Genomic DNA, 25,740 nt, shown 5'->3' on the forward strand with positions numbered 1-25,740 from the left:
AGGTGGATTGGCCACGCTAAATTGCCCCTTAATTGGAAAAAATAATTGGCTAATCTAAATTTATAAAAAAAAATTTATCCAGATTCCCGAATGAAACTTATTGAATCTGCTTCCACCATCCTTTTTTCTTTATAAATCTAGAGTGTCCAATTTTTTTTCCCCAATTAAGGGGCAATTTAGCGTGGCCAATCCACCTACCCTGCACATCTTTGGGTTGTGGGGGTGAGACCCACGCAGACACGGGGAGAATGTGCAAACTCCACACGGACAGTGACCCAGAGCCGGGATCGAACCTGAGACCTCAGTGCCGCAGTCCCAGTGCTAACCACTGCGCCACATGCCGCCCTCTCCTTCCACCATCCTTTCAGGCAACACAATCCAGACAGGAATAGCTCGACTCGGAAAATTGTCTCTCCTCGTGTTGTCTATGGCTGGGTCTGAGGGCAAAGCGTCTAAGGCTCTTCGGGACAGCTTCCCCCCAAAAGCCGAAGGAGCAAACACTCTCATCTCCGAGTCGGAACGTTGTGAATTAAATTAAATGAAAATCGCTTATTGTCACAAGTGGGCTTCAAATGAAGTTACTGTGGGTTCAAGCTCCCCCTCCCCACCCAGGCGCACGAGCACAAAATCCAGGCCAACACTCCAGGTGCAGGGCTGAGGGTGTGCTGTACTGTTGGAGGTGCTGTTTTTTCAGCTGAAGTTTGAAATACTGATCTGCCCTTTCAAGAGGACGTAAAAGACCTTATGGCACTATTCGCCGAAGAACAGGGGAGTTCTTGCCAGGCGTCTGACTGATATTCATTCCCTCAATCAGCACTTAAAGCAGCTTTAGGGTGGGTGGTCCAGCAGCAGTGACTCTAAAGGTTCAGTGAATATTTGCTGCCTCAGTGCTGTACAAACCTGCGTCCGGGTGAAGTGTATTTTGACTGTCTATATAGAAAACCACACCCGCAGTGATATGTTATTCACGAGATGGTACTTTCCAGGTAAATTCTTTCCAAAAGGGTGTGTCACATACCATCTGGAGCCCATGGCGAACCCGTTGTTAGAAAAGCAAATAAAGATAGATAAATCAATGAATCACAAATAATTGCAATCCTCTGTGTGGTAGGGAGAGGGGGAGCGGAGTTCAGCCAGTTATGGAAATATAAAAGGATTCATTTTCAATTTGTTTTGTCTGGAAGTGCTCCCGCTGAGTGCGTGCGAGGCCCTACCTGTTGCATCTTCTCCTTTGGTCTGTGAGAGGTCTTCAGGAGTCTCGTTAGGTGCCTGATTGGTTTCCTCAAAGCATGTTCTACTTTCCCTTAATGCCCTGTTTCCAGAGAACTGAAAGACTGTTTTGGAACCAAAATTCCTGTTTTTGGGGAACGGAACACAAACAAGCAACAACAAAGAAATGAAACCCCATGGAAATGGCGATTAGCGTCAATGAACCTTTCAGTGAGCAAAGGACAGAGCAGCATAGCCACTATCTAACAGTCGCAGAGGATTAAGAATGCAACATGACGTGAATCAGACCTTGCAACCTATCAAAGATGCAAAGGTGCACCAGTCAAAAGTCCATTGGCTTCCCACGGGATTGGTGGTCAGGGCTGGAAAACCCCACCCCAAGTTTGAGTTCAGTGTCTTTTACCCAACTCAGTCTAAACCTGCTGAGGGATTTTCCACTTTAGACAGGAGCATCCAAAAAGGATAGCACGGTAGCATTGTGGATAGCACAATCGCTTAACAGCTCCAGGGTCCCAGGTTCGATTCTGGGCCTAGGTCACTGTCTGTGCGGAGTCTGCACATCCTCCCCGTGTGTGCGTGGGTTTCCTCCGGGTGCTCCGGTTTCCTCCCACAGTCCAAAGATGTGCAGGTTAGGTGGATTGGCCATGATAAATTGCCCTTAGTGTTCAAAATTGCCCTTAGTGTTGGGTGGGGTTACTGGGTTATGGGGATAGGGTGGTGGTGTTAACCTTGGGTAGGGTGCTCTTTCCAAGAGCCGGTGCAGACTCGATGGGCCGAATGGCCTCCTTCTGCACTGTAAATTCTATGATCTATGATAGTCACAGTACGACCGCACAGAAATAACTGGGCATTTGGCCCAACTGGTTTATGTTTCAAAAGCACTTCCTTCTTTATCACAGCAGCATAACCTTCTATTCCTTCCTCCCTCAAGTGTTTATCTAGTTTCCCCGAGAATGTATTTATGCTATTCACCACCACTCCCTATGGTAGAGGATTCTCCCCACTCTCTGGGTAAAGACGTTTCTCCTGAACTCTGACGGATTTATTCGTGACAATAAGTGACCTGCAATGACCTTGGGTCATGGGGGGTTGGGAGGAAAAAGTCAAGCACCAAATTTCCCACTCCAACTCCTATTGCAGCACGGTAGCATAGTGGTTAACACTATGGCTTCATAGCGCGAGGGTCCCAGGTTCGATTCCCGGCTTGGGTCACTGTCTGTGCAGAGTCTGCACTTTCTCCCTGTGTATGCGTGGGTTTCCTCCGGGCGCTCCGGTTTCCTCCCACAAGTCCCGAAAGACGTGCTGTTAGGTAATTTGGACATTCTGAATTCTCCCTCTGTGTACCCGAACAGGCGCTGGAGTGTGGCGACTAGGGGATTTTCACAGTAACTTTATTGCAGTATGTTGAGCCATCAATTGCACGTGAGATGAGTTGCTTTACAAAAGTTAGGCTTTAATAAGCTAGAACTTAGCCCTGCGGTCGACTACAATAAATGGACGACCGCCGGGTGTTCTGACTATTTATACCTCGGTATGGAGGCGTGGTTAACTCAGCCTCTCGACCAATCGGAGAGTCGTCTCATGACTGGTCTCAACCAATCGGTCGAGAGGCACATGACCGACTAGGGCCAATGGTAAGCCGGTGTTCTGCACCAATGGCAGACAGCTATGCAAATCATACCACCACACAGTATTAATGTAAGCCTACTTGTGACAATAAAGATTATTATTATTGCAGTAATATCTTCTTAAACATTCATATGTGTACACATTAGGTCATGGCAGCATATTGGTTATGTTATCTGACTAGCGATCCAGTGACACTTCATCAAAGTTCATCACGGCAGTTGAGGAATTAGAATTCACACAAATTAAGTAATGACCAGATTGTTATTAAAAGCCCATCCTGGTTCGCAAACATCCTTTGGGGAAGGATGTCTGCCATTCTCGATTGGCCTAGCCTAGTTCTATAATAATCTTTATTGTCACAAGTAGGTTCACATTAACACTGCAATGAAGTTACTGTGAAAAGCCCCTAGTCGCCACATTCCGGCGCCTGTTCGAGTACACAGAGGGAGAATTCAGAATGTCCAAATTACCGAACAAGCGCGTCTTTTGGGAATTTCTGACTCCGCATCCAATGTGGCTGACTCTAAAATGCCGGAAAATGGCCTAGAGAGTCACTCAGTTGTCATGGTGATGGCTCACGATCACCTTCTCCAAGGGCAACGAGGAAATGCCAGCATTGCCACATCCTGTGAACGCGGGAACAACTCAACTGATTAACAGCCCACCTCACACAGCTGACTAGCTGCCAGTGCTTGCTGGCACCTGGGCCTACTTGAGTAATGTAGTCAAGAGCCGTTGCAAATATTTGAACTGTAGGTTGCCGCTTGCAAGGGGGCAGGAGGACAGTATCCATTTGAATAATAAACTCTCCAATGGCAGTCAATGACATAAATATCAAGTGACATATCAGTCTGTCTTACAAAGAGAGACTGAGCAGTTTGGGCCCATGCTCTCTAGAATTTAGATGAATTCGGGGAGATCAAACTGAACTATACAAGATGATAAAAGTAGACGTGGAGCAGATGTTTCCTCTTGTGGACATTCTAGAACGAGAGGTCACAGTCTCAGGATAAGAGGTAGCAAATTTAAGACGGAATTGAGGAGAAACGACTTCTCCCAAAGGGTTGTGAATCTGTGGAATTCGCTACCGCAGAGTGCATTGGATGCTGGGACAGTGAGTAAATTTAAGGAGGAGTTAGACCGATTTTTGATTGGTAATGGGGGTGAAGGGTTATGGAGAACGGGCTGGACGGTGGAGTTGAGGCCAGGATGAGATCAGCCATGATCGAATGGTGGAGCAGAACCGAGAGGCTAAATTGCCGACTCCTGCTCCGAGATCATGTGCTCTAAGAAAAAAATATTCGGTCTGATTCCACCTTCCAGCTCTTGGCCTGTAGCCTTGTAGGTAAAAGCGCCTCAAGCACAAATCTGGTGTTTTTGATTAATAAGGGGATTTCTGGATTAATAAGTGGATCACGGGTTACGGGGAGAAGGCAGGAGAATGGGGACGAGGAACATATCTCCCATGATCGAATGATGGAGCAGACTGGATGGGCTGAATGGCCTAATTTTGCTCCTATATCTTATGATTTTATGGCCTATTCAGAACAGAAGGAGGCCATTTGGCCCATTGCCCTTGTTCTGGGTCTTTGAAAATGCCATCCAATTAGTCCCACTCCTCAAAAGCTCTTTCCCCACGGCCTTGCCAAGCCTTTATTCAACTCTCTTTTCACAGAATGGTTACAGCGGATGAGGCCATTTGGCCCCTCATGTCTGTGCTGGCTCTCCAATTGACCTATGCATCCGGTACCATTCCCCAACCTTCTCCCTGTAACCCTGCACAATCTTGCTTTTCAGAAAATAATCCAATTCCCTCCCGAGCGCTACGATTGACCCAGCTTCCACCACCACCTTCTCAGGCAGCACAGTCCAGATCCTGACCACCTCGCATCTCCACTGCTTCTTTTACCAATGGCCGTAAATCTGTGCTCTCGTGGTCTCAATCCATCCACCAGCGGGAACAGCCGTTCCCCCATCCAGGCACTCCCCTTTGTGATTTTGAATCTCTCTCTATCAAATCTCATCTCAACCTTCTCTTCTCCGAAGATAACAGTCCCAACTTCTCCAATCTCTCTATGTGACTGACGTCTCCCACTGCCAGAACCATTCTCTTTCTGAAAGCTACCACCGAATCTGCTTCCACCACCCTTTCAGGCTGCGCCTCCCGGAACATAACAGCTCGCTGCGTCCCCCCTTCTCGTCTCTCCCACCCCCGCCCCCCCTCTCCCCCCCCCCCTCCCCATGCGAAAAGCAGTATGACAGCAAACACTTACTGGATTTCCGTCCCCAGGTGCTTGAGAGAGATGTTGTGCAGGGTGGTTGGCTGCAGTGCGACCGGTAGAGAAGCTGCCTCCGCTCCCACGTGGTCAGTGGGCGTCTTCACGGGATCCAAGAATTCATCCGTTTCCTCTGTGGAAAGTGGGAAGTTTTCATCCCCCTCGTTAAAAAGGTGCGAACATGACCGGGCGGCTTATCAGTGGCGGTGGCCATGTCCAGCGCACGCTGGCCGAAACGCTGCTTCCGGCTGCCACTTTTGCAAGCAAGGTTTCCCACAATGCCCCACCACCCACAATCACACCACAGACCACGACAGGAGTTTTAAATCCACGAGCAATAACTGCATTATCTCCTTAAAATCAACGTGTAGCCCGTGACCCAACCTTCGTTCATGCCCCCTCACCAGGGGCAACGTTAGTTGGGAATACACAGGCGAGAAACAGGCCATTCGGCCCTGCCCAGTCCATACTAGTGTTGATGCTCCACTGGAGCCTCTTCCCACCTCTTCTCATCTACATCTATTATCGTGACCCACTATTCCCTTCGCCCTCACGTGATTTTCTAGTTTCCCCTTAAATGTATCTATAGTATGTGCTTAACCACTTCCTGTGGTGGCGAGTTCCGCAGTCTCGGGGGAAAAGGAGTTCCCCCTGAATTCCATCCTGCAAGTTTATTCATGTCCTCCTGGAATTTGTTACAGTCTTCCTCGGTATTGACTATCTTCTCCAATTTGGTGGTCATTCCTAAATTTAGAAATGTCCCAGACAGTTGTGAGGCGGTGAAGAGGCTGGGTGGACACGACTATTTAAAAAATTTTTTAGAGTACCCAATTATTTTTTTTTCCCAATTAAGGGGCAATTTAGCTTGGCCAATCCACCTACCCTGCACATCTTTGGGTTGTGGGGCAGAACCCACGCAGACACAGGGAGAATGTGCAAACTCCACACGGACAGTGACCCAGAGCCGGGATCGAACCTGGGACCTCGGCGCCGTGAGGCAGCAGGGCTAGCCCACTGTGCCACCGTGCTGCCCTCAAATGTATTTATTTATTTATTTAAATTTAGATTACCCAATTATTTTTTCCAATTAAGGGGCAATTTAGCGTGGCCAATCCACCTACTCTGCACATTTTTGGGTTGTGGGGGCGAAACCCACGCAGGCACGGGGAGAATGTGCAAACTCCACACAGACAGTGACCCAGAGCCGGGATCGAACCTGGGACCTCAGTGCTGTGAGGCGGTTGTGCTAACCACTAGGCCACCGTGCTGCCCCTCAAATGTATTTATAATAATAATCTTTATTAGTGTCACAAGTAGGCTTACATTGACACTGCAATTAAGTTACAGTGAAAAGCCCCCAGTCGCCACATTCCGGCGCCTGTTCGGGTACACAGAGGGAGAATTCAGAATATCCAGTTCACCTAACAAGCATGTCTTTCGGGACTTGTAGGAGGAAACCGGAGCACCCGGAGGAAACCCACGCAGACACCCTATCCCCGTAACCCGATAACCTCACCTAACCTGCTCATCTTTGGACACTAAGGACAACTTAGCACGGCCAATCCACCTAACCTGCACATGTTTGGACTGTGGGAGGAAACCGGAGCACCCGGAGGAAACCCACGCAAATAAGGGGAGAAAGTGCAAACTCCACATGGACAGTGACCCAAGGCTGGAATTGAACCCGAGTCCCTGGCGCTGTGAGGCAGCAGTGCTAACAACCGTGTCACCATGCTGCCCCTCCACTACTGAAGCACGGTGATTACCGTGTGTACCATCTATAAGATGCACTGCAGCAACTCACCACGGCTCCTTCAACAGCACCTTCCACCTCTGCCACCGAGAAGGACAAGGGCCGCAGATGCATGGGAACACCACCACCTGCAAGTTCATCTCCAAACCACACGCCATCCTGACTTGGAAATATAATCACCGTTCCTTCACGGTCACTGAGTTAGAATTCTGGAACTGCTTCCCTAACAGCGCTATGGGTGTACCTACACCTCACGGACTGCAGCGGTTCAAGAAGGCAGCTCACCACCACCTTCCCAAGGGGAATTAGGGATGGGCAATAGATGTTGGCCTGAGCAGCAGTGGTCACTTGCCAAGAACGAATAAAATAAAATAATGGTAAATCTCCTCTGCTGCCTCAGTATGGTCTGACAACCTTCCTAATTACTGATGCCTCCTTTTGGCCACAATACGCCTGCAGAGGCCCAACTTGTGTTCTATAAACAGCATTTTTTGTACTGTAAGCTGCTGTTCATAGAGCACAAGATGCCGTATACTTTTCAGTAGTGCAGGAAACAGTAAAACAATCATTAACTTATCTATCTGAGTTATTCTTTCCGCAAGTACATTTCCTGGCAGCAGACAAACCCCCTGTGGTCCGTCCTGCCTCTTTCTTACTTCCTGATGGCTTCTGAAGGGAGGCCGGATTGAAACAATGTCGGTAAATTTCCCAAACCCTTTGGAGCTTGATCAAAAATAAATAGAAACTCAAGCGCTTATCTCAAACCAAAGTAGAGCTGCCAATCCAGAACATACCTAGAGGCAGAGACAGTACATCCCAGGGGCCGCTCACTGGGATGTCACACTGAAGACACACTTGTCAACTGAATGCAAATCCCTTTTAGCTGAAGGTTTTGTGTTGTCAGCGCAAGTCGCATCCACGGTGGGTTCACTGCTGGGTGGCGGCGACATGTAGGACGGGGCTGCACGTTGGGTTGTTCCCACCAGTGTTTGAGGCCCTTTTCATTCGTTTGTTTTGTGTGGGGCAAAGTGCATGAAAAGTTGTCCCTGTCGGGAGTAGTTGGTGGAGGAAGAAACCTGCGGAAAAATCAGGGAGCAAGGATTGGAGCGCCGGTCCGCCCGGAGATTCGAGCACAACAAAGGGTGCGTGGACAGGGACGATGGCAGAGGTGAGTGAGCCGGGAAGGGCCGCCTGGATAACGGCGGATACATTGATGGGGGTGATGGCGGTGGAGTTTGAACGGCCATTCAATTGAGAGGAGAGGCAAAGGAGGGAGAGGCTGGAGTCCCTCAAGCACTCGGTAGAGGACATGATGGCCCCCGATAAGGTAGCCAAGAATATCGGATACAGTGCAGGAGCAGGGCGAGGCATTGAAAGGGGTGGAGGAGGCTCTGTCGAAGCAAACACTGAAAGATCCAAATACTTTGTCCAGGCGAATTGCAGCGGACGTAGTAGTGCCGACCTGCCTGAGCACGAAGGGGGTGGGGGAAAACTTTCAACCTCCTGCGAAGTCTGGTGCAAGCAGAAAAACCAGACTCGAAAACTCTTGGTGAAATGGTGGAGATATTGCAGGGCCACGTCTCGCCTAAACATTTGGTCATCGCTGAGAGGTTCCGGTTCCATAAGTGTAACCAACAAGATGGTGAATCATTCACACAATTCACAGCTACTGTGAAGAAATTTGCAGAATTCTGTGAATTTGGAGATATTGTGAATGACACCATTAGAGACAGACTAGTGTGTGGGCTGAGAAGTGAAGCTATCCAAAAAAGGCTGTTAACAGAAAGCAACTTAGCCTAAAGGAGGCTTTAGAAGTCACGATCTCTATGGAATCAGCAGCTAAGGAAGTGCAACAATTAAGCTCAAGCAATAGAATCCCAAAATGTCGCCTGAGACCCGAACACGGACACAGGTTCGGAATTAACATCGATGTGCAAAGACTCGGCACACAAAGCAACTGATGGCTGCAGTAAAGATGCAAAAGTTGCGGTAAAAAGGGGCACATCGAAAGTGCATGTTGGAGAAAGAAACAGCAAGTTTCAAAGAAGAATTATAAATAGCAAATACATCAAATAAAAATCAAATGGCATGAAAAAGGACATTCTGGCCAGTGCGGACTCAACAAGCCGTTACTGGATCACTCCTTTACTGGGCGGGCAACTGGTGAAAATGGAGGTGGACACAGGAGCAGCAGTTTCATTGGTACCAGAAATTGTTTCCCAAGAGAAACTACGACATATTGCCTTAAAATCCTCAAAGATAATGCTAAAAATCTATACTGGGGAAGTAGTGCTGTTGAGGGGTTGCATCAATGTAACTGTGCAGTTAAATGGACAGACTTGCCCCGGCACGTCGTTAAGGGTAACTATTCATCCCTAATGGGGAGAACCTGGCTGGAGAGAATCGCGTTAAACTGGGCCGAGGGGACCCTCATGTCGGAGTGCGATACAGGCCCAAGCAAAAGTCTAAAGGACAGAAAGTAGCAGCTGCTGAAAAATCTCTAAAAACAGCCGTAGTTCAGGCTCAGACGGGCAGCGCTGGGAGCAAGGCGACAAACACTTCGCATACTGTAACAAATGTGGGTCAGGATCGAGAAACAAAGGGTGACGAGCTGATGGAAGTTGCATATGCATGCTTTGACTAAGATGTAGTATATTTGATGAAGTATATGCAGCCCAACACCAATATTCCCCTATTTCACTCTGTACAGCAGCTTCTGAAGTCCAACGAGCACACCAACAGCAAGAACAATTACCGTAACCTAACCTTTCTCAACAAACCAACCCAAAAGGCTAAGTTTGACATGTTCTTAAAGGACGAGAACCCTTTTGGAAATCCTCAGGAGCTTCAACTGGAGAGGTGACAGGCTACATGCCAGAAACAAGAGCTAAAACGTGAGGGTGAATGCGGCGGGAATGAAGCCTCGAGGGGAGAGACGCAGGGTCTGACAGAGGTCCCGCCACAATCTGGAGCAGGCAGGGACGCAGGTAAAGGAGGCAATGGCGTGCAGGCTGGAAGGACAGAGGTTGGCAACAGAAAAACAGATCGCAGCCTGGGGCAAGAACCAAAGAGGCTGAACACAGAGCTTGAGCGAAGTCGGAGAACTCCACCATCCGCAGAACACCAGCTTCCACCTCACTCCAACTAAGATTTATCCTGGGTGTACCTCGCTCATCAGTGCGAATGGAAGCTCAGAGTGTCTGAAGTGAAAGCTCTGGCAAAGTAGCTGAATCAGGCTTTGCAGCGTGAGAACAGGGCTAAACACCGTGTGTGGCAGAAAGATCAGGAAATATTGGCCAGGAACTTGTGAGAAACGAATACCTGCCATTGTGTTAGCATGGACAGGATCGGTGTCCTACATCATTCAAACCCGGGATCATGTAATGTACAGAAGACACGCTGATCATCTTTTAGCAACTAGAACAAGGTTTCCAGACACAGAGTCAACCGAGAGTCCGCGACAAACTGCCAAGTGAAGACCTAGACATTGCTGGGAACCCGACAATATCGAAGCAAACTGTGGAAGATAATACACTAGTTGAGGACATTTCAACACAAAGGCAAACTCCGAACACCACGCCCACTCTGGATGCTGTTCAAATTCAGCCAAAAGCACTGGAGGTTGCCGTCAACATAAAAAAGCAGATGCCTGCGGTTTGCCGACCAACCACACAGAAATCGACATCCTCCAAAACGTCCAACTTATTGACTGTTAATTGTTCGACTTTGGGCAGGACCAGAACATGATTAGCCAAGCCCCTCCCACAACGTTCACAAGTATCTCAAGGCATTGTCCAAATCGGCGGCGCGACTCACTGGTGGGTCGCGGGCGGGTGTCGGGAGGGTCGTGGAGCCGTCCGTCGTGGCGCTCCCGATCACGCAAATCCACGCGCAACAGCAGCAGCAGCCGGTATTGAACTATGCCGGCAGCAAGCGGCCTTCAAAATGGCCAAGAACATATTTAAAAAATTCAGCCGCACTGCGCATTTTTTAATACGGTTGCAGCCTTTTTGTTTTACTAGTTCGGGGGACCATTGGGGCCAAAGGGACCCAGAACCATTTCCTCCATTTTTGTCAACAACGAACAAGGTAAGAGAAAATGGTGGGCCGCGAAGGTCGGCCGGCGTGAGCCGTGAAGGTCGGCCGGCGTGGGTCGCGAAGGTCGGCCGGCGTGGGGCGCAAAGGTTGGCCGGCGTGGGGCGCGAAGGTTGGCCGGTGTGGGCCGCGAAGGTTGGCCGGCGTGGGTTACTAAGGTCGGCCGGTGTGGGCTGTGAAGGTCGGCCAGCGTGGGTTACTAAGGTCGGCCGGTGTGGGCCATGAAGGTCGGCCGGCGTGGGTTACTAAGGTCGGCCGGTGTGGGCTGTGAAGGTCGGCCAGCGTGGGTTACTAAGGTCGGCCGGTGTGGGCCATGAAGGTCGGCCGGTGTGGGTCGCGAAGGTCGGCCGGGTTGGGTTCTGAAGGTTGGCAAAAATGGGTCCCTGGAAAAAAAGTTTGAAAAACACAGTTCTACTCTCTCAAACTGCCGGCTCATCCTTGACTTCGTCAAATGCGCCCTGTGCATCACATTCAACTGGATCAGCCCCAGCCTCACGAATGAGGTTGAGGCATTCGCCCTCCGCAGCACCTCACACCACAGTCCCTCCTCCAGTGCCATCCCCAAATCCTCCTCCCACTTGACATTAACCCCCTCCAGAGATACCCTATCCTCCTCCAAAATCCACCCATGAATCACCAAAACCTCACATCTATCCTGCCCGGCTCAGAAAAGTAGAGAAAAGTGTTGTATAGGTTCATTCCGAGTTGAAACAAGGTCACTTTAATAGTTTGATTATGTGACGTGAATATACATGGGCAGTTTGGGAGGAGATGAAGAGTCAGTCTATCTTTATAGTCTGTTGAGTAAACATGATTCCAATAAAGCTGTTGTTTGTTTGTACCTTCATAGACTGCAAGCCCACCCTTTAAAAATACCACATCCTGCTTTTAGTGGAAGACTTTGCTGTAGCGCTAGAGGATCTTGTTTGCAGAGTAAATAGACACTGCACAGTTTGCTGTTTTTTAAAATAAATTTAGAGTACCCAATTATTTTTTTCCCCAATTAAGGGGCAATTTAGCGTGGCCAATGCACCTAGCCTGCACATCTTTGGGTTGTGGGGGCGAAACCCAGGCAGACACGGGGAGAACGTGCAAACTCCACACGGGCAGTGACCCGGGGCCGGGGATCGAACCCGGGTCCTCTGCGTCGTGAGGCAGCAGTGCTAACCACTGCGCCACCGTGCTGCCCTTGGACTGTTTGCTGCTGTGAGCTGTTTAAAAACAGCGTACGCGCTGAGTAAATGGATGTTATCTGCCGCAGGTTAGACAGTTTGCTGCGACTCGTGCTGTGGGTCCCACCCCACCTCCAGCTCACTGGTCAACAGAATGCAACCCGTCGGCCGACAGTGAGGTCAATACTCACTTTGTTCACTAAACTGTTATTAGACACACGGCCCTGTGCATCATCCCGAATCAAGGGACCGCCAGCGTGGGTGAGGGTGGCACCAACACAAAACCACCGGCATTCCCCCCCTCCCCGCCCACCCCCAACCACCAAGCTCTATGTTACTAGCTAATGAAATGACTAAATAAGACATGGCCCAAATGTTCTCAGACACAGTTGCAAATATCCCCCAACAATTATTTGAGTTGCAAATCATACGGGAAACAGAAGGCGAGGTTACATGGTCTCTCTGATAAAATTGCATGCGTCAGCCTCTGGCAAAGAAAGCCACATCAGGTCGCAGAGGAGGTCAGTCAGCATTAAGGTCTGACTTCCAGTGTACCGACTATCAGAGTGGAACAACAAGTTGACAGGTTTGATACCGTTGTGGTGATCCAAGTGATTAGCACAACCGCCTCACGGCGCTGAGGTCCCAGGTTCGATCCCGGCTCTGGGTCATTGCCCATGTGGAGTTTGCATATTCTCCCCGTGTCTGCGTGGGTTTCGCCCCCACAACCCAAAAATGTGCAGAGTAGGTGGATTGGCCACTTCTCCCTGCTGTCCTGGCCAACATTTATCAACCTTAAAAATAGATGGTTTGGTCGCTGTCACATTGCTGGTTGTTGAAGCTGTGCGCAAATTGGCTGCTGTGCTTACCGCATTATAACAATGTGAGGCAGCAGTGCTAACCCCCCAACATGAGCCCAAATGACACCACTGCCTCACAGAGGCAAGAATGCCCCACACAAATGCATGAGGTCACGTTAGGGCCAACGGGTCAGGAGATTGGGGGGGGGGGGGGGGGGGAGGGCACGGTAGCACAGTTGCTTCAGAGCTCCAGGGTCCCAGGTTCGATTCCTGGCTTGGGTCACTATCTGTGTGGAGTCTGCATGTTCTCCCCGTGTGTGCGTGGGTTTCCTCCGGGTGCTCCGGTTTCCTCCCACAGTCCAAAGATGTGCAGGTTAGGTGGATTGGCCATGATAAATTGCCCTTAGTGTCCAAAAAGGTTGGGTTGGGTTGGGTGGGGTTGCTGGGTTATGGGGATAGGATGGGGGTGTGGACTTGGGTGGTGGTGCTCTTTCCAGGGGCCGGTGCAGACTCGATGGGCTGAATGGCCTCCTTCTATGATTTCAGATGGCCATCCTGCCACGCCCAGGGATGAGAGGAATGTTACCATTTGTGGTCACATGGCTCACCAATGTAGCATGGGAATGTTTTCTATGGCGTATCTAATACTGGACACCCTAAAATAATTGTGATGGAAAGAAATGGCCGGAATCCTCCAGCGCTGGGATTTCCTGTTCCCATCGGCAGCGCACCCTGCCCGTGGGATTCCCGACGGAGTGGGATGGCTTCAGTATGATATCCCGTTGATAAGTGGCGGGAATAGGAAATCCCAGCTCCAGCGGACGGCACGTCACCGAGAAACACACGGCTGGGGGACCGGAGAATCCCGCCCAATGGTTCCGCTAGTATTCAACTAAGGGTCGGCTGAGCAGAAACACCAGGAATTGAAGTTGAGCTCCTGAACAAAGGCCGGAGAAATATCAGAGGAGCATTAAAAGAGAAAAGCCAAGTTGTTTGGGCTTTGGCTGCCATCTGGGTGCAAACTGAGCTCAGGATTCTGCTGGTTTTAAGAAGGGTTTTTCTTTTAATCAGATTCTTTCGCTCCAACCTCAGTTGGAGACGCCAAATGTGAAATCGTCCATGAACCAGTGCAAATTTTACATTGGAAAACATTCTTTGATACGCGTAACAGAGGGTAATTTGGTGCCGTTTGACGAACGGAGGTGAAAATTAGTTTAACTGCAAAAGTAAGCATTTTAATCAGAGAATCTAGTTCAGCTTCAAATCACCGAATATAACTTTAAAAGCTGCACAGGGCTGTTGGCTAGACTAATTCAGGCACAGTGGTGAATATTGGTGACGTATTCTTTAATATGTCATGTTTAAATGCTTTAAATAATTGTGCAAATTAGTGTCTGTGTTTCTCAACACACGGGTGTTAGTAGCAGCGCTGAGCCACGGTGATTAACTCGATCAAGGGATGTGGCCTGTTTGCAGGCACGGCAGCTCCCAGCACTATCTTCCTTAAATGCGCCTAATCCTATTTGTAGTTGAAATTCCACAATCTTTCGTACTGCTTTGGCCAATTTCAAGCAAACTGCAGCAAATAAACCAACATAATCCCAGCCTATGCATTTTTGTTTTCATTTTATTGTCTTAACAGCAGGGGAGGCATCTTGGCACATTGTGTCCATGCCAGCTCGCTGTAGAGCACGCCAGTCAGTCCCATTCCCCCGCTCGATCCCTGCATTTCAATACCACGAGGGGTCTGCGCAGGGTGGATAGGGATAAACTGTTCCCACTCGTGAGAGGGTCGAGAACGAGGGGGGCACTGATTTAGAGTACTTGGCAAAAAAAAAGGGAGTGGCACGAGGAAAGGTTTTGTTAGCTTGGCGAGTGTTTAAGGTCATTCCCAGCCTGAGAGGCAAGTTCAATCACAGCATTCAAGAAGGAATTAGATTGTTATCTGAAAGGGAAGAATGTGGCAGGGTTGCGGGGAGAAGGCGGGAGAATGACACTAAGTGAGTTGCTCACTCGGGGGGGGGGGGCTGGTGCAAACTCAACGGGCCGAGTGGCCTCATTCTGGGCTGTCGTCATTCTGCGATTTTGTAAATCTGCAAGTTTATTTCCCTCAAGTGGCCGTTTCGAACCGTTTCACTGTTGCAGAATTATCGGCAGAGGGCGAGAAAACAAAGAGGCTGTTTGATTAGATGGGGCGGCTGCAGGCAGGAGATCATGTGATGGAGCCTCCAGGAATACGTCCAACCAGAGTTGGCAATCCAAGGCTAGAGTAGAAACATAACCTCGCCCTCAGTCCTCATGAAGTCTGCCAAAGGCTAACTTTCACTCAAAACTTGTGAAAATCTGTGCGGCAATAACTTGGTGTTTATGTCACATCTTTAATGTCATTAAAAAGTCCCAAAGGGCTTCACAAGGCTGTATAAAGCAACATTTGACACCAGGACACAGGAGGAGATATTAGGCAGATGACCAAAAGCTTGGTCAAGGAGGTGTTTTTTTTTAAAGGGGAATCTTAAAGGAGGAAGGACGTTTAGGGGGGGAATTCTAGACCTTGGGATCTCGGCATCTGAATGTAACCCCCATCAAAGCGGTGGAGTGACTCAGACTGTGAAGCCTGAATTAGACGAATATCCATATCTCAGAGGATTGAGGGGCTGTAGGAGATCACAGAGATAGGGAGGGAAGAGGCTATGCAAGATGTTGAAAGCAAGGATGAGGATTTAGATGTCAAGGCATTGCTCGATGTGGTGCCAACGTAGGTCCGCTAGCGGGCACAGGGGTGAAGGGGGAACAAGACTTGGTGCGAGTAAGGATACGGTTTCTGGATGACCTCAGGTTTCCAGAGGACAGAACGTGGGAAGCCAGGAGAGTAATGGAATAGTCAAGTGGAGGGGGAACAAGGGTTAGAGTTTCAGCAGCAGACAGAGGCTGGACTGGCCAATGATATAGAGATGGAAATAGGAGAATTTTAGTGACGGAAGTTCACCTTGGGGTCAAATATGACACCAAGTCAGCGAGGCGATTGGGCAACCTCGGAGAGCTGTTAGGGAGATGGAGGCAGCAACCAAAACATTCAGTACACGATGTCTTCAGACTCTTAGTGGGGTTTGATACCCATAGTTCCTGTCAGTCTGTCTGGTCAGGTAGATGCAAAAGATAATTGATTGATGTTTAAAGAGCAAGAGAGTTGCCCCAACTGTTATTCATCCCATGGTCAACCGTACCAGAACATTTGCAGGAACAAGCTGGACACCAAAAAGCTGCCACAATTGCGTTAATGTAATGTGTCAGCCCTGGCTCAGTTGGTACCACTCGGGCCTCTGAGTCAGAAGGTTGTAGGTTCAAGCCCCATACAAAAGGCTTGAGGGTATATCTAGGCCCAGACTCCCAGCGTCAGTGCTTAGGGAGTGCTGCACTGTCAGAGACGCCATCTTTCAGATGTTTAGCCCTGTCTAACTTGCTCAGGTGTATGTGAAAGACCTGGGGGGGGGGGGGGGGGGGCGATTCGCCCAAGTGTTCGCGCTGTCGTGTATGCCGTCGCGTTCCATGACGGCGGGAAATGGGCACCAGCACGTCCCTGGAGTGGTTCACACCGCTCCAGCCTCCCTTCCCGGTGCCAAATGGGCCCCACGCCAACCTGCGCATGCGCAGGGAACGTCTTCAGCGTTCTGGCCCCGACTCAACATGGCGTCGGTGTTCAGGGGCCGGCCGCGCAGGAAAGTAGGTCCGGGGGTGTGGGGGGTGGGTGGGGGGTGAGAGGCAGGCCAGACCCCATTGGAGGCCCCGCCCGGTGAAGGATCGCTTTCCCCCGCCCTACAGGCCACCCCCCCCCAGTTCTCGCAGAGTTCCTGCCGGCAACGACCAGGGGTGAACGGCGCCGGCGGGACTCTGTCGTATCCGCGCGGCCCATCCAGGCCGGAGAATCGGCAGCCCTGCCGATTCCAGCGGCCGGCGCCGCGTCAAATGCACCGGCGCAAATGGCGCCGATTCGCCGATTCTCCACACCTCAGAGAATCGCGCGCCGGCGTCGGGGCGTCATGGCACGCCGATTCTCCAGCCTGGCGCGGGGCTCGGAGAATCCCCCCCCCCCACATATTGCCACAATTTCATCAAAGAGCAGAGCTTTCCCTGTGCCCTGGAAAATATTTACCTCTCATCTATTTACCTGGCAATTAGCCCTGGGTTTAGAAACTTGGCTATCACATTTCCTGCAAAATAAGTGACTACCCTTAAAAAAAATAGTTAATTGGCTATGAAGCAATTATAATATCCTGAGATTGTGAAAGGTGCTATACAATTGCAACTTAATTTTAAAACATCGCAACCACGTGAAAGTTCCCTATCTTTTAACTGGATGACATTTACTTTGAGGGCCACTGGCGAAGTTTATAGGGCACTCTGCGGCCACAGCATTGTGTTATATTGTGATTTAAAGGATAATTATTATTCTTTTTTAAAATAAATTTAGAGTACCCAATTATTTTTTCCAATTAAGGGGCAATTTAGCATGGCCAATCTACCTACCCTGCACATCTTTGGGTTGTGGGGGTGAAACCCACGCAAACACGGGGAGAATGTGCAAACTCCACACGGACAGTGACCCAGGGCCGGGATTCGAACCCGGGTCCTCAGCGCTGTAGGCAGCAATGCTAACCACTGTGCCACCGTGCTGCCCTGATAATTATTATTCTTGGAGTTATTAGCCATTTGCAACATGTAGGAAAGGGGAACGATCAGTTCACAGGATATTGTGTCAGCTTACAGAAACAACAAACTACCGACAGCGTTTACACAGCAGGCTTTGACATAGCACACTGCCTCCAGGCACTTCACAGGAGCAGTTCGGTGAGGAAATATCACGACCAGTGACTAAAAGCTCGGTCAAAGAAATAGGTTTTAAGGAGTGTCTGAAAGGAGGGGAGAGAGGGAATTGGGGAAGCCAAGAAGATTAGGGAGGGACTTCCAGAGCTTGAGACGTTACAGCTGCCATGACCTGATCTCGCAGGAGATTCACTTTATTACAGTTTTGACATTGTATTAGAATTCATAGGATTCCTACAGTGTAGAAGGAGGCCATTCAGCCCTTCATGTCTACACCGACCCTCTGAAAGAGCACTCTACCTAGGCCCACTCCTCAGTCCTCTCCCCGTAAACCCGTAACCCCAGCTCATCTGCGCATCTTTGGGCACTCTGGGGCAGTACGGTGGTGCAGTGGTTAGCATTGCTGCCTACGGCGCTGAGGACCCGGGTTCGAATCCCGGCCCTGGGTCACTGTCCGTGTGGAGTTTGCACATTCTCCCCGTGTTTGCGTGGGTTTCGCCCCTACAACCCAAAGATGTGCAGGGTAGGTGGATTGGCCACGCTAAATTGCCCCTTAATTGGAAAAAAATAATTGGGTACTCTTTTAAAAAAAAAAATTTTTTTTAAAAAAATCTTTGGGCACTCGAGGGCAATTGTAGCGCGGCCAGTTAATAATAATTCACCACAGATAGGAGCCATTTTTCCCATCAAGTCCATTCCAACTCTCTGCACGAGCAATTCGGCTCGTCCCATCCCTAGCCCTTTCTCCATAACCCTGCAAATTGTCTCCCTCAGCTGCCTATCCAATTCCTTTTTGAGCAGCAAGATTGAATTTACCTCCACCACACTCGGTCAGTGAATTCAACATCCTAACCAATCATTGCATAAAAAGGTTTCCCCCCCTCATGTTTCCATTGCTCCTTGATGTGACTATCAATTCACTAGACACGTGATTGGAAGTAAACTGTGGTTTTAACAGTCTTACAACTAAGCCAGCCTGCGACCAGAGGAGCTGAGAGCAGGCTTACGGCTGCAGTGCTTTATACTTCCGGTTAGTGGGAGGAGCCATGGGCGGAGCCAAGGGTGGAACCCAATACAAACTCCTCATCTCCCCCTATGGGCAGAGCCGCGCAACGGCTCACATACAGAGCCCACAAGGACACAATACGTGCAAGGCAATACAGTGTGAAATACGATGGCATATAATTCACCACACTCCTTTTGCCAATCATTTTAAATCTGTGCCCTCTGCTTCTCAACCCTCCTACCAATGGGAACAGTTTCCCCCTGTCCATTCTGTCCAGGCCCCGCCATTATTTTGAACCGCTCGATCAAATCTCTTCTCAACCTCCTCTTCTCCACATAACCTAGCCACATAACTGGAGTCCTTCATCCCTGGAACCTTTCCCGCAAATCACTTCCGCACGTTCTCCAAGGCCTTCACTTCCTGCCTAAGGCCGGGCGCCTAGAATTGGACACAAACTCCAGTTGATGCTGAGCAAGGGTTTCATTAGGGTCCGTTATTACATCCTTCATTTTGTATTCTACGCGCCTATTTTATTACGAGGGTTAAGTCTAATCCCAGAGGGGGTACTGTGCCGCAGTGGAGGCTTCCATGCCGCTGAGCCAGGTTTGAAACCCGCCCTCGGACCTGATGGCCAAGGAGATGTGTTCATAACGCGACAAAAAAAAGAAGTTGAGTGTGTCAACCTGTCAATCCTTGCAACGCACACCAATGGCAGGCGGTAAGAGTGGGGGAGACTCCTGGTCAGCCACACTTGATGAGAGAAAGGTGGCGAAGCCAAGGGGATTAGGGAGGTATTCCAGTGCTCAGGGCGGGCTGCGAGATAGGCCTTGAAGCAGCAGAGCCGGTGCGAAAAAATTTATTCCGCCTCCACGGCCTGCGGACGGAGTTCCAGTCGGTCAGGTTTGAGGGCCGATTCCATAGTTGCGTTTAAGTTGATTAAATTCAAGGGCAGCACGGTGGCCTAGTGGTTAGCACAACTGCCTCACGGCGCTGAGGTCCCAGGTTTGATCCCGGCTCTGGGTCACTGTCCGTGTGGAGTTTGCACATTCTCCCCGTGTCTGCGTGGGTTTTGCCCCCACAACCCAAAAATGCGCAGAGTAGGTGGATTGGCCACGCTAAATTGCCCCTTAATTGGAAAAAATAATTGGGTCATCTAAATTTATTTTTAAAAAGTTGATTAAATTCATGTGACCATCAATTCACTCGAGACAAGAGTAGAAGTAAACCGTGGCTTTAATCAACTTAGAACAGTGCCTGCCTGCGACTGATCCAATACTGAGAATTGCCTACAGGTCGACTGATCTTTATACCTCCCTTCAAGGGGAGGAGCCATGGGTGGAGCCCATACATGCCCCATGTTCCCTTATGGATAATGCCATACAATGGCCCATAGGAGAAGCCCACAAGGGCAACAACATAGCACAGATACAAATACAAGGGCAACAGCACAGATACAAATACACTGGTGGATTATTGGCACAGTACATTCACCACAGGAGCCCTCAAGCTATAATCCTCCGGCAACCTGTTGTGGGAATGACTCTCCAGGGAAACAGACTGCCTTAGTACATCACTAGGTGTGGGAAGAGAATCGGAATCGGAATAAACCCCGGACCCAGTAGACCCTATTATCCACTTTCTCAACTTGTCCTGGCACCTTCAACGATTTGTGCTCATCTGCTCCCAGGTCCCTCTGCTCCTGCACCTGCTTTCCAACCCTTTATTTTTTAACCGCCTCTTCTTGTCCTTCCGACCAACACGTGGCCCTTTACTTTTCTCTGCTCTACATTTTACATTCGACTTTGAAACATTTCAGTCGGATAAAGGCTGACGTACCTTCTTGTTTGGGTGCTGGGAGTAACTCGGGTTGTTCCGGGGAGATGTTGGGGTTATCGATAACGAGATGATTCTGTTCTTCACTGTGCTCCCAGCGTTTCTGCTGTAGCTGCTGTAACCAGTACATCATGACCTCTCCATTTTTTGCCTGAAAGCAAATACATTTTTTTCATAAAAGGCAAAAGACATTTTCGTTACCCAATCCCTTAATTTCACATTCCTCTAACCCAAATAAATTGCGTACATAAATGCTTTTGGATTTTACCTTAAAAAATTTTTTTTTCAAACAACAATAACTTGCATTTGTATAGCACCTTTAACAGGAGAAACACATCCCAAGTTGCTTCGCTGCAGCGACAATCAGACAATATCTGTCACCGAGTCCCAGGATATCAGAGCAGATGGCCGAAAAGGTACGTTGTAATGAGCAACTTAAAGGAGGACAGAGAGCGGGAGAGGCGAAGAGGTTTAGGGAGGGTATCCCAGAGCTTGTACAAGAGGACAGAATTGGAGGAGTACAGAGGTCTGAGAGTTGGGAGTCTGAGTTAAATTTGAGTCGTTGCTGATGAGGATCTTGGTCAATGAGAATATGGGTAATGGGACTTGATGCCATTTGGGACATGTGTAGCAGAGGTATGCGTTTCCAGTTTTCTGCACTGCTTTCAATTACACACACACACTGGCTCTGCAATCTTCCATTTCACATGATTCTGACTTTCAAATTAGTTAGTCAGTATTGGCAAGACAATTCCCTTCCTTGTTTCTGCATCAGTGGGAATTCTTGTTAAGCCAATGGGTCAAACTAAAAATTGATACTCTTTGAAGGGTGGGCACGGTAACATAGTGGTTAGAATTCTCCCTGTGTGTACCCGAACAGGCGGCGAAATGTGGCAACTCGGGGCTTTTGACAGTAACTTCATTGCAATGTTAATGCAAGCCTACTTGTGACAATAAAGATTATTAAATTATTAAATTAAAGAAGTTACTGTGAAAAGCACCTGTTCGGGTACACTGAGGGAGAATTCAGAATGTCCAAATTACCTAATAGCACGTCTTTCAGACTTGTGGGAGGAAACTAGAGGAAACCCACGCAGACACGGGGAGAACGTGCAGACTCCACACAGACAGTGACCCAAGCCGGGAATCGAACTTGGATCCCTACCACTGGGAAGCAATAGTGCTAACCACTGTGCTACCATGAGGCTAGATAGTTACACGAGGAATAGAAGGATAGGTTAAGATGAGGAGAGATGGGAGGAGACATGTGGAACATAGACTGGTTAGGGGTCGGCATGATGGCACAGTAGTCAGCACTGCAGTTTCACAGCGCCGGGGACCCGGGTTCAATTCCTACTTCGGGTGACTGTGTAGAGTTTGCACGTCCTCCCCGTGTCTGCGTGGGTTTCCTGCAGATGATCCAGTTTCCTCTCACAGTCCAAAAATGTTAGGTTGATTGGCCATGATGAATGCACGGGGTTATGGGGATGGGGCAGGAGAGTGGGCATTGGTAGGGTGTTTTTTTGGAGGGTTGGTGCAGACTCTATGGGCTGAATGGCCTCCTTCTGCAATGTAAGGATTCTATAGACTGAATGGTCTGTTTCTGTGCTGGGTACATTTTGTTAGTTGGAGTGGGTGTGGAGAGAAGAGAGAAGTTATTTTTAAGACGCAACCTCTTGAGATATTTCTGCACTTTCTACTTTTAGTTTCTGATCTCCAGCCTCTGTGCTACCCTTTTTGTTTTTGCTTGTGTAACATTTACATTGTGGTTTTAAATGGCGTCAGGGAAGTTAAATTGGAAGCATTGAAATTGAACAATGGACAAATGCAAGTGCCAAGGCTCAATGATAAACATCAATGTTGTTTCCAAGAGTTAAATCCAGGTTAGATTAATTATAGCAAGAGGTGGGACCAGTGATTTAAGTAGTGTCTGGAAACCCCAAGCTGAAACATGAAGGGCTGGACTCTGAAGAAAGAGAGTGAGAGGAAGATCACAGAATTTACAGTGCAGAAGGACTCGGTCCATCGAGTCTGCACCGGCTCTTGGAAAGAACACCCTACCCAAGGTCAACACCTCCACCCTATCCCCATAACCCAGTAACCCCACCCAACACTTAGCGCAATTTTGGACACTGAGGGAAATTTATCACGGCCAATCCATCTAACCTGCACATCTTTGGACTGTGGGAGGAAACCGGAGCACCCGGAGGAAACCCACGCACACACGGGGAGGATGTGCAGACTCCGCACAGACAGTGACCCAAGCCGGAATCGAACCTGGGAAAGATAAATGCTTTTAAAATGTGGGTTGCCATGAAATGCGGGTGACACAATGGTTAGTGTGGCTGCCGCACAATGCCAGGGACCTGGGTTTAATTCCAGCTCTGGGTGACTGTATGAAGTTTGTACATTCTCCCAGTGTCTGCCTGGGTTTCCTCCGGGTGCTCTAGTTTCCACCCACATCCAAAGATGTGCCGGTTAGGTCGACTGACCATGATAAAATTGCCCATTAGTGTCCAGAGATATGCAGGTTAAGCTGGAGTTACAGGGATAGGGCAGGGGAGTGGACCTAGGTCGGGTGCTCTTTCAGAGGGTCGGTGCAGACACAATGGGCCGAATGACCTCCTTCTGCACTGTAGGGATTCCATTTTCTAGTGGCGGAGGATGCTCAGAATCAGCTGGTTGGACTGAAAGAGTGGGTTAGATAAAGTGGAGAAGTCCAGGAATCAAAATGGTGTTGAAGTACATTTAGAGAATAAGGTTTGCCAAGTACGCACATTGGAAAAGACCCAACACCCATCTCCTGGAAACAATTGAAGACAAAATCAGAAGAAAAGCAGGAGGGTGGAGAAAATAGTGAACTGAGGAAGGCTTGAGGAAAGCCAGAGAAGAAGCAAGACGATGTGAACAGCCAGGGCTACGGTTATAATGGATGGACAATGGGGCGGCATGTGGCGCAGTGGTTAGCACTGGGACTGCGACGCTGAGGACCTGGGTTCGAATCCCAGCCCTGGGTCACAGTCCGTGTGGAGTTTGCACATTTTCCCCATGTCTGCATGGGATTCATCCCAACAACCCAAAGATGTGCTAATTAGGTGGATTGGCCACGCCAAATTGCCCCTTAATTGGAAAAGAAAAAAATAAATAATTGGCTACTCTAAATTTTAAAAATAAATAAATAAATAATGTACGAACAAACATTTATAGTCAGGGACTTCTGCTTGAGCGATGTGGAGGAAACATGCGGGATGTTGCCCCGATGATTTTTGATAAAATTGCTCTTTATTACGCCAATATTTTATTTGACTTGTTATCACAAAACTAGCTTAGCCACTCAGCTACCAAGTTTATCCAAATATGCCGAAGAATTTAAAACATACAGACGGGGGAGAAAAAAAAACGAACGATGAAGACGGACCAGCCGAGACGGCTTCACCTAAGATGGAGACCAGCTCCCCCGCGTATTTGACGACTGAAAGCCTGAGTAAAATTCTTGTCGCTGAGCTTGACAAATCCCGACATCGTTTGGCTGTGGAACCGAAAAGTTCTTTGGAAGAATCGCTGGGTCCAATTCGGCCCTCCTTATTCGTCTAGCTGTTGATTCTCACTGCAACACCCGTGCCAACATCGAGATGGTCCTCTCGGGCAGGAGATAGGGAACTAAAGGCCCCGTCAGTCTCACCGTTTGGGAAAGAATGATGTCAAGAAGGTGACGGGTAATTGCCGCCCCTTCACAAAGCCAGTTTGGCCATCAGATATTACACTAGAAATACAATGGAAACAGCATGCCAACACCTTAGCCGACAGCGTTACCTCCACATTTAAAAGAGAGATAGGTCGGTGTGGTGAATGTGATTCACACTATATATAGTTGCCAATATCACTCCATGTATATATGTTCGTTATCTACCCGATGTAAGATCAATGCTGTATATAGTTGCCAATATAACTCCGTGTATATATGTTCACTATCCACCATTGTAAGTGCAGTTGCACTATCCGACCACCAGGGGGGAGTCGCTCTGGGAGTACGCGAGAGTTTGTACGGGGCTCCTCCCTTGGCTCCGCCTAGGACTCCTCCCCTGGGACCGATTTATAAAGATCAGTGCCTTAGAGCCAGCCTGCAGTTCATCTGGAGTTCAATGATGAATAGGCTGGCTCTGTTGTAAGTGTATTAAAGCCTCTGTTCCAATCCAACTACATGCGTTTCTGCTGTAGCTGCTGTAACCAGTACATCATGACCTCTCCATTTTTTGCCTGAAAGTAAATAATTTTTTTTCATAAATGGCAAAAGACATTTTCGTTACCCAATCCCTTAATTTCACATTTCTCTAACCCAAATAAATTGCGTACATAAATGCTTTTGGATTTTACCTTAAAAAAAATTTTTTTCAAACAATAATAACTTGCATTTGTATAGCACCTTTAACTGGAGAAACACATCCCAAGTTGCTTCGCTGGAGCGACAATCAGACAATATCTGTCACCGAGTCCCAGGATATCAGAGCAGATGGCCGAAAAGGTACGTTGTAATGAGCAACTTAAAGGAGGACAGAGAGCGGGAGAGGCGAAGAGGTTTAGGGAGGGTATCCCAGAGCTTGTACAAGAGGACAGAATTGGAGGAGTACAGAGGTCTGAGAGTTGGGAGTCTGAGTTAAATTTGAGTCGTTGCTGATGAGGATCTTGGTCAATGAGAATATGGGTAATGGGACTTGATGCCATTTGGGACATGTGTAGCAGAGGTATGCGTTTCCAGTTTTCTGCACTGCTTTCAATTACACACACACACTGGCTCTGCAATCTTCCATTTCACATGATTCTGACTTTCAAATTAGTTAGTCAGTATTGGCAAGACAATTCCCTTCCTTGTTTCTGCATCAGTGGGAATTCTTGTTAAGCCAATGGGTCAAACTAAAAATTGATACTCTTTGAAGGGTGGGCACGGTAACATAGTGGTTAGAATTCTCCCTGTGTGTACCCGAACAGGCGGCGAAATGTGGCAACTCGGGGCTTTTGACAGTAACTTCATTGCAATGTTAATGCAAGCCTACTTGTGACAATAAAGATTATTAAATTATTAAATTAAAGAAGTTACTGTGAAAAGCACCTGTTCGGGTACACTGAG

The 25,740-nt window shown here is 48.7% G+C and overlaps 1 protein-coding gene across 1 annotated transcript in view; it reads right to left on the reverse strand.

Moving 5' to 3' along the window:
- tbc1d2 (TBC1 domain family, member 2) overlaps positions 1–25,740 on the reverse strand; it is a 73,565-nt gene that overhangs the window by 23,194 nt on the left and 24,631 nt on the right. The window contains exons 2-4 of the mRNA XM_038804110.1: positions 20,619–20,766; positions 5,133–5,268; positions 1,215–1,354 (exon numbers count right to left, since the gene is read on the reverse strand). Of these exons, the coding sequence (XP_038660038.1) occupies positions 1,215–1,354; positions 5,133–5,268; positions 20,619–20,766 (424 nt within the window). The remainder of the gene's footprint in view (positions 1–1,214; positions 1,355–5,132; positions 5,269–20,618; positions 20,767–25,740) is intronic.

The sequence above is a fragment of the Scyliorhinus canicula genome, chromosome 8 (assembly GCF_902713615.1).
Source record: "Scyliorhinus canicula chromosome 8, sScyCan1.1, whole genome shotgun sequence".
Classification (NCBI taxonomy): domain Eukaryota; kingdom Metazoa; phylum Chordata; class Chondrichthyes; order Carcharhiniformes; family Scyliorhinidae; genus Scyliorhinus; species Scyliorhinus canicula.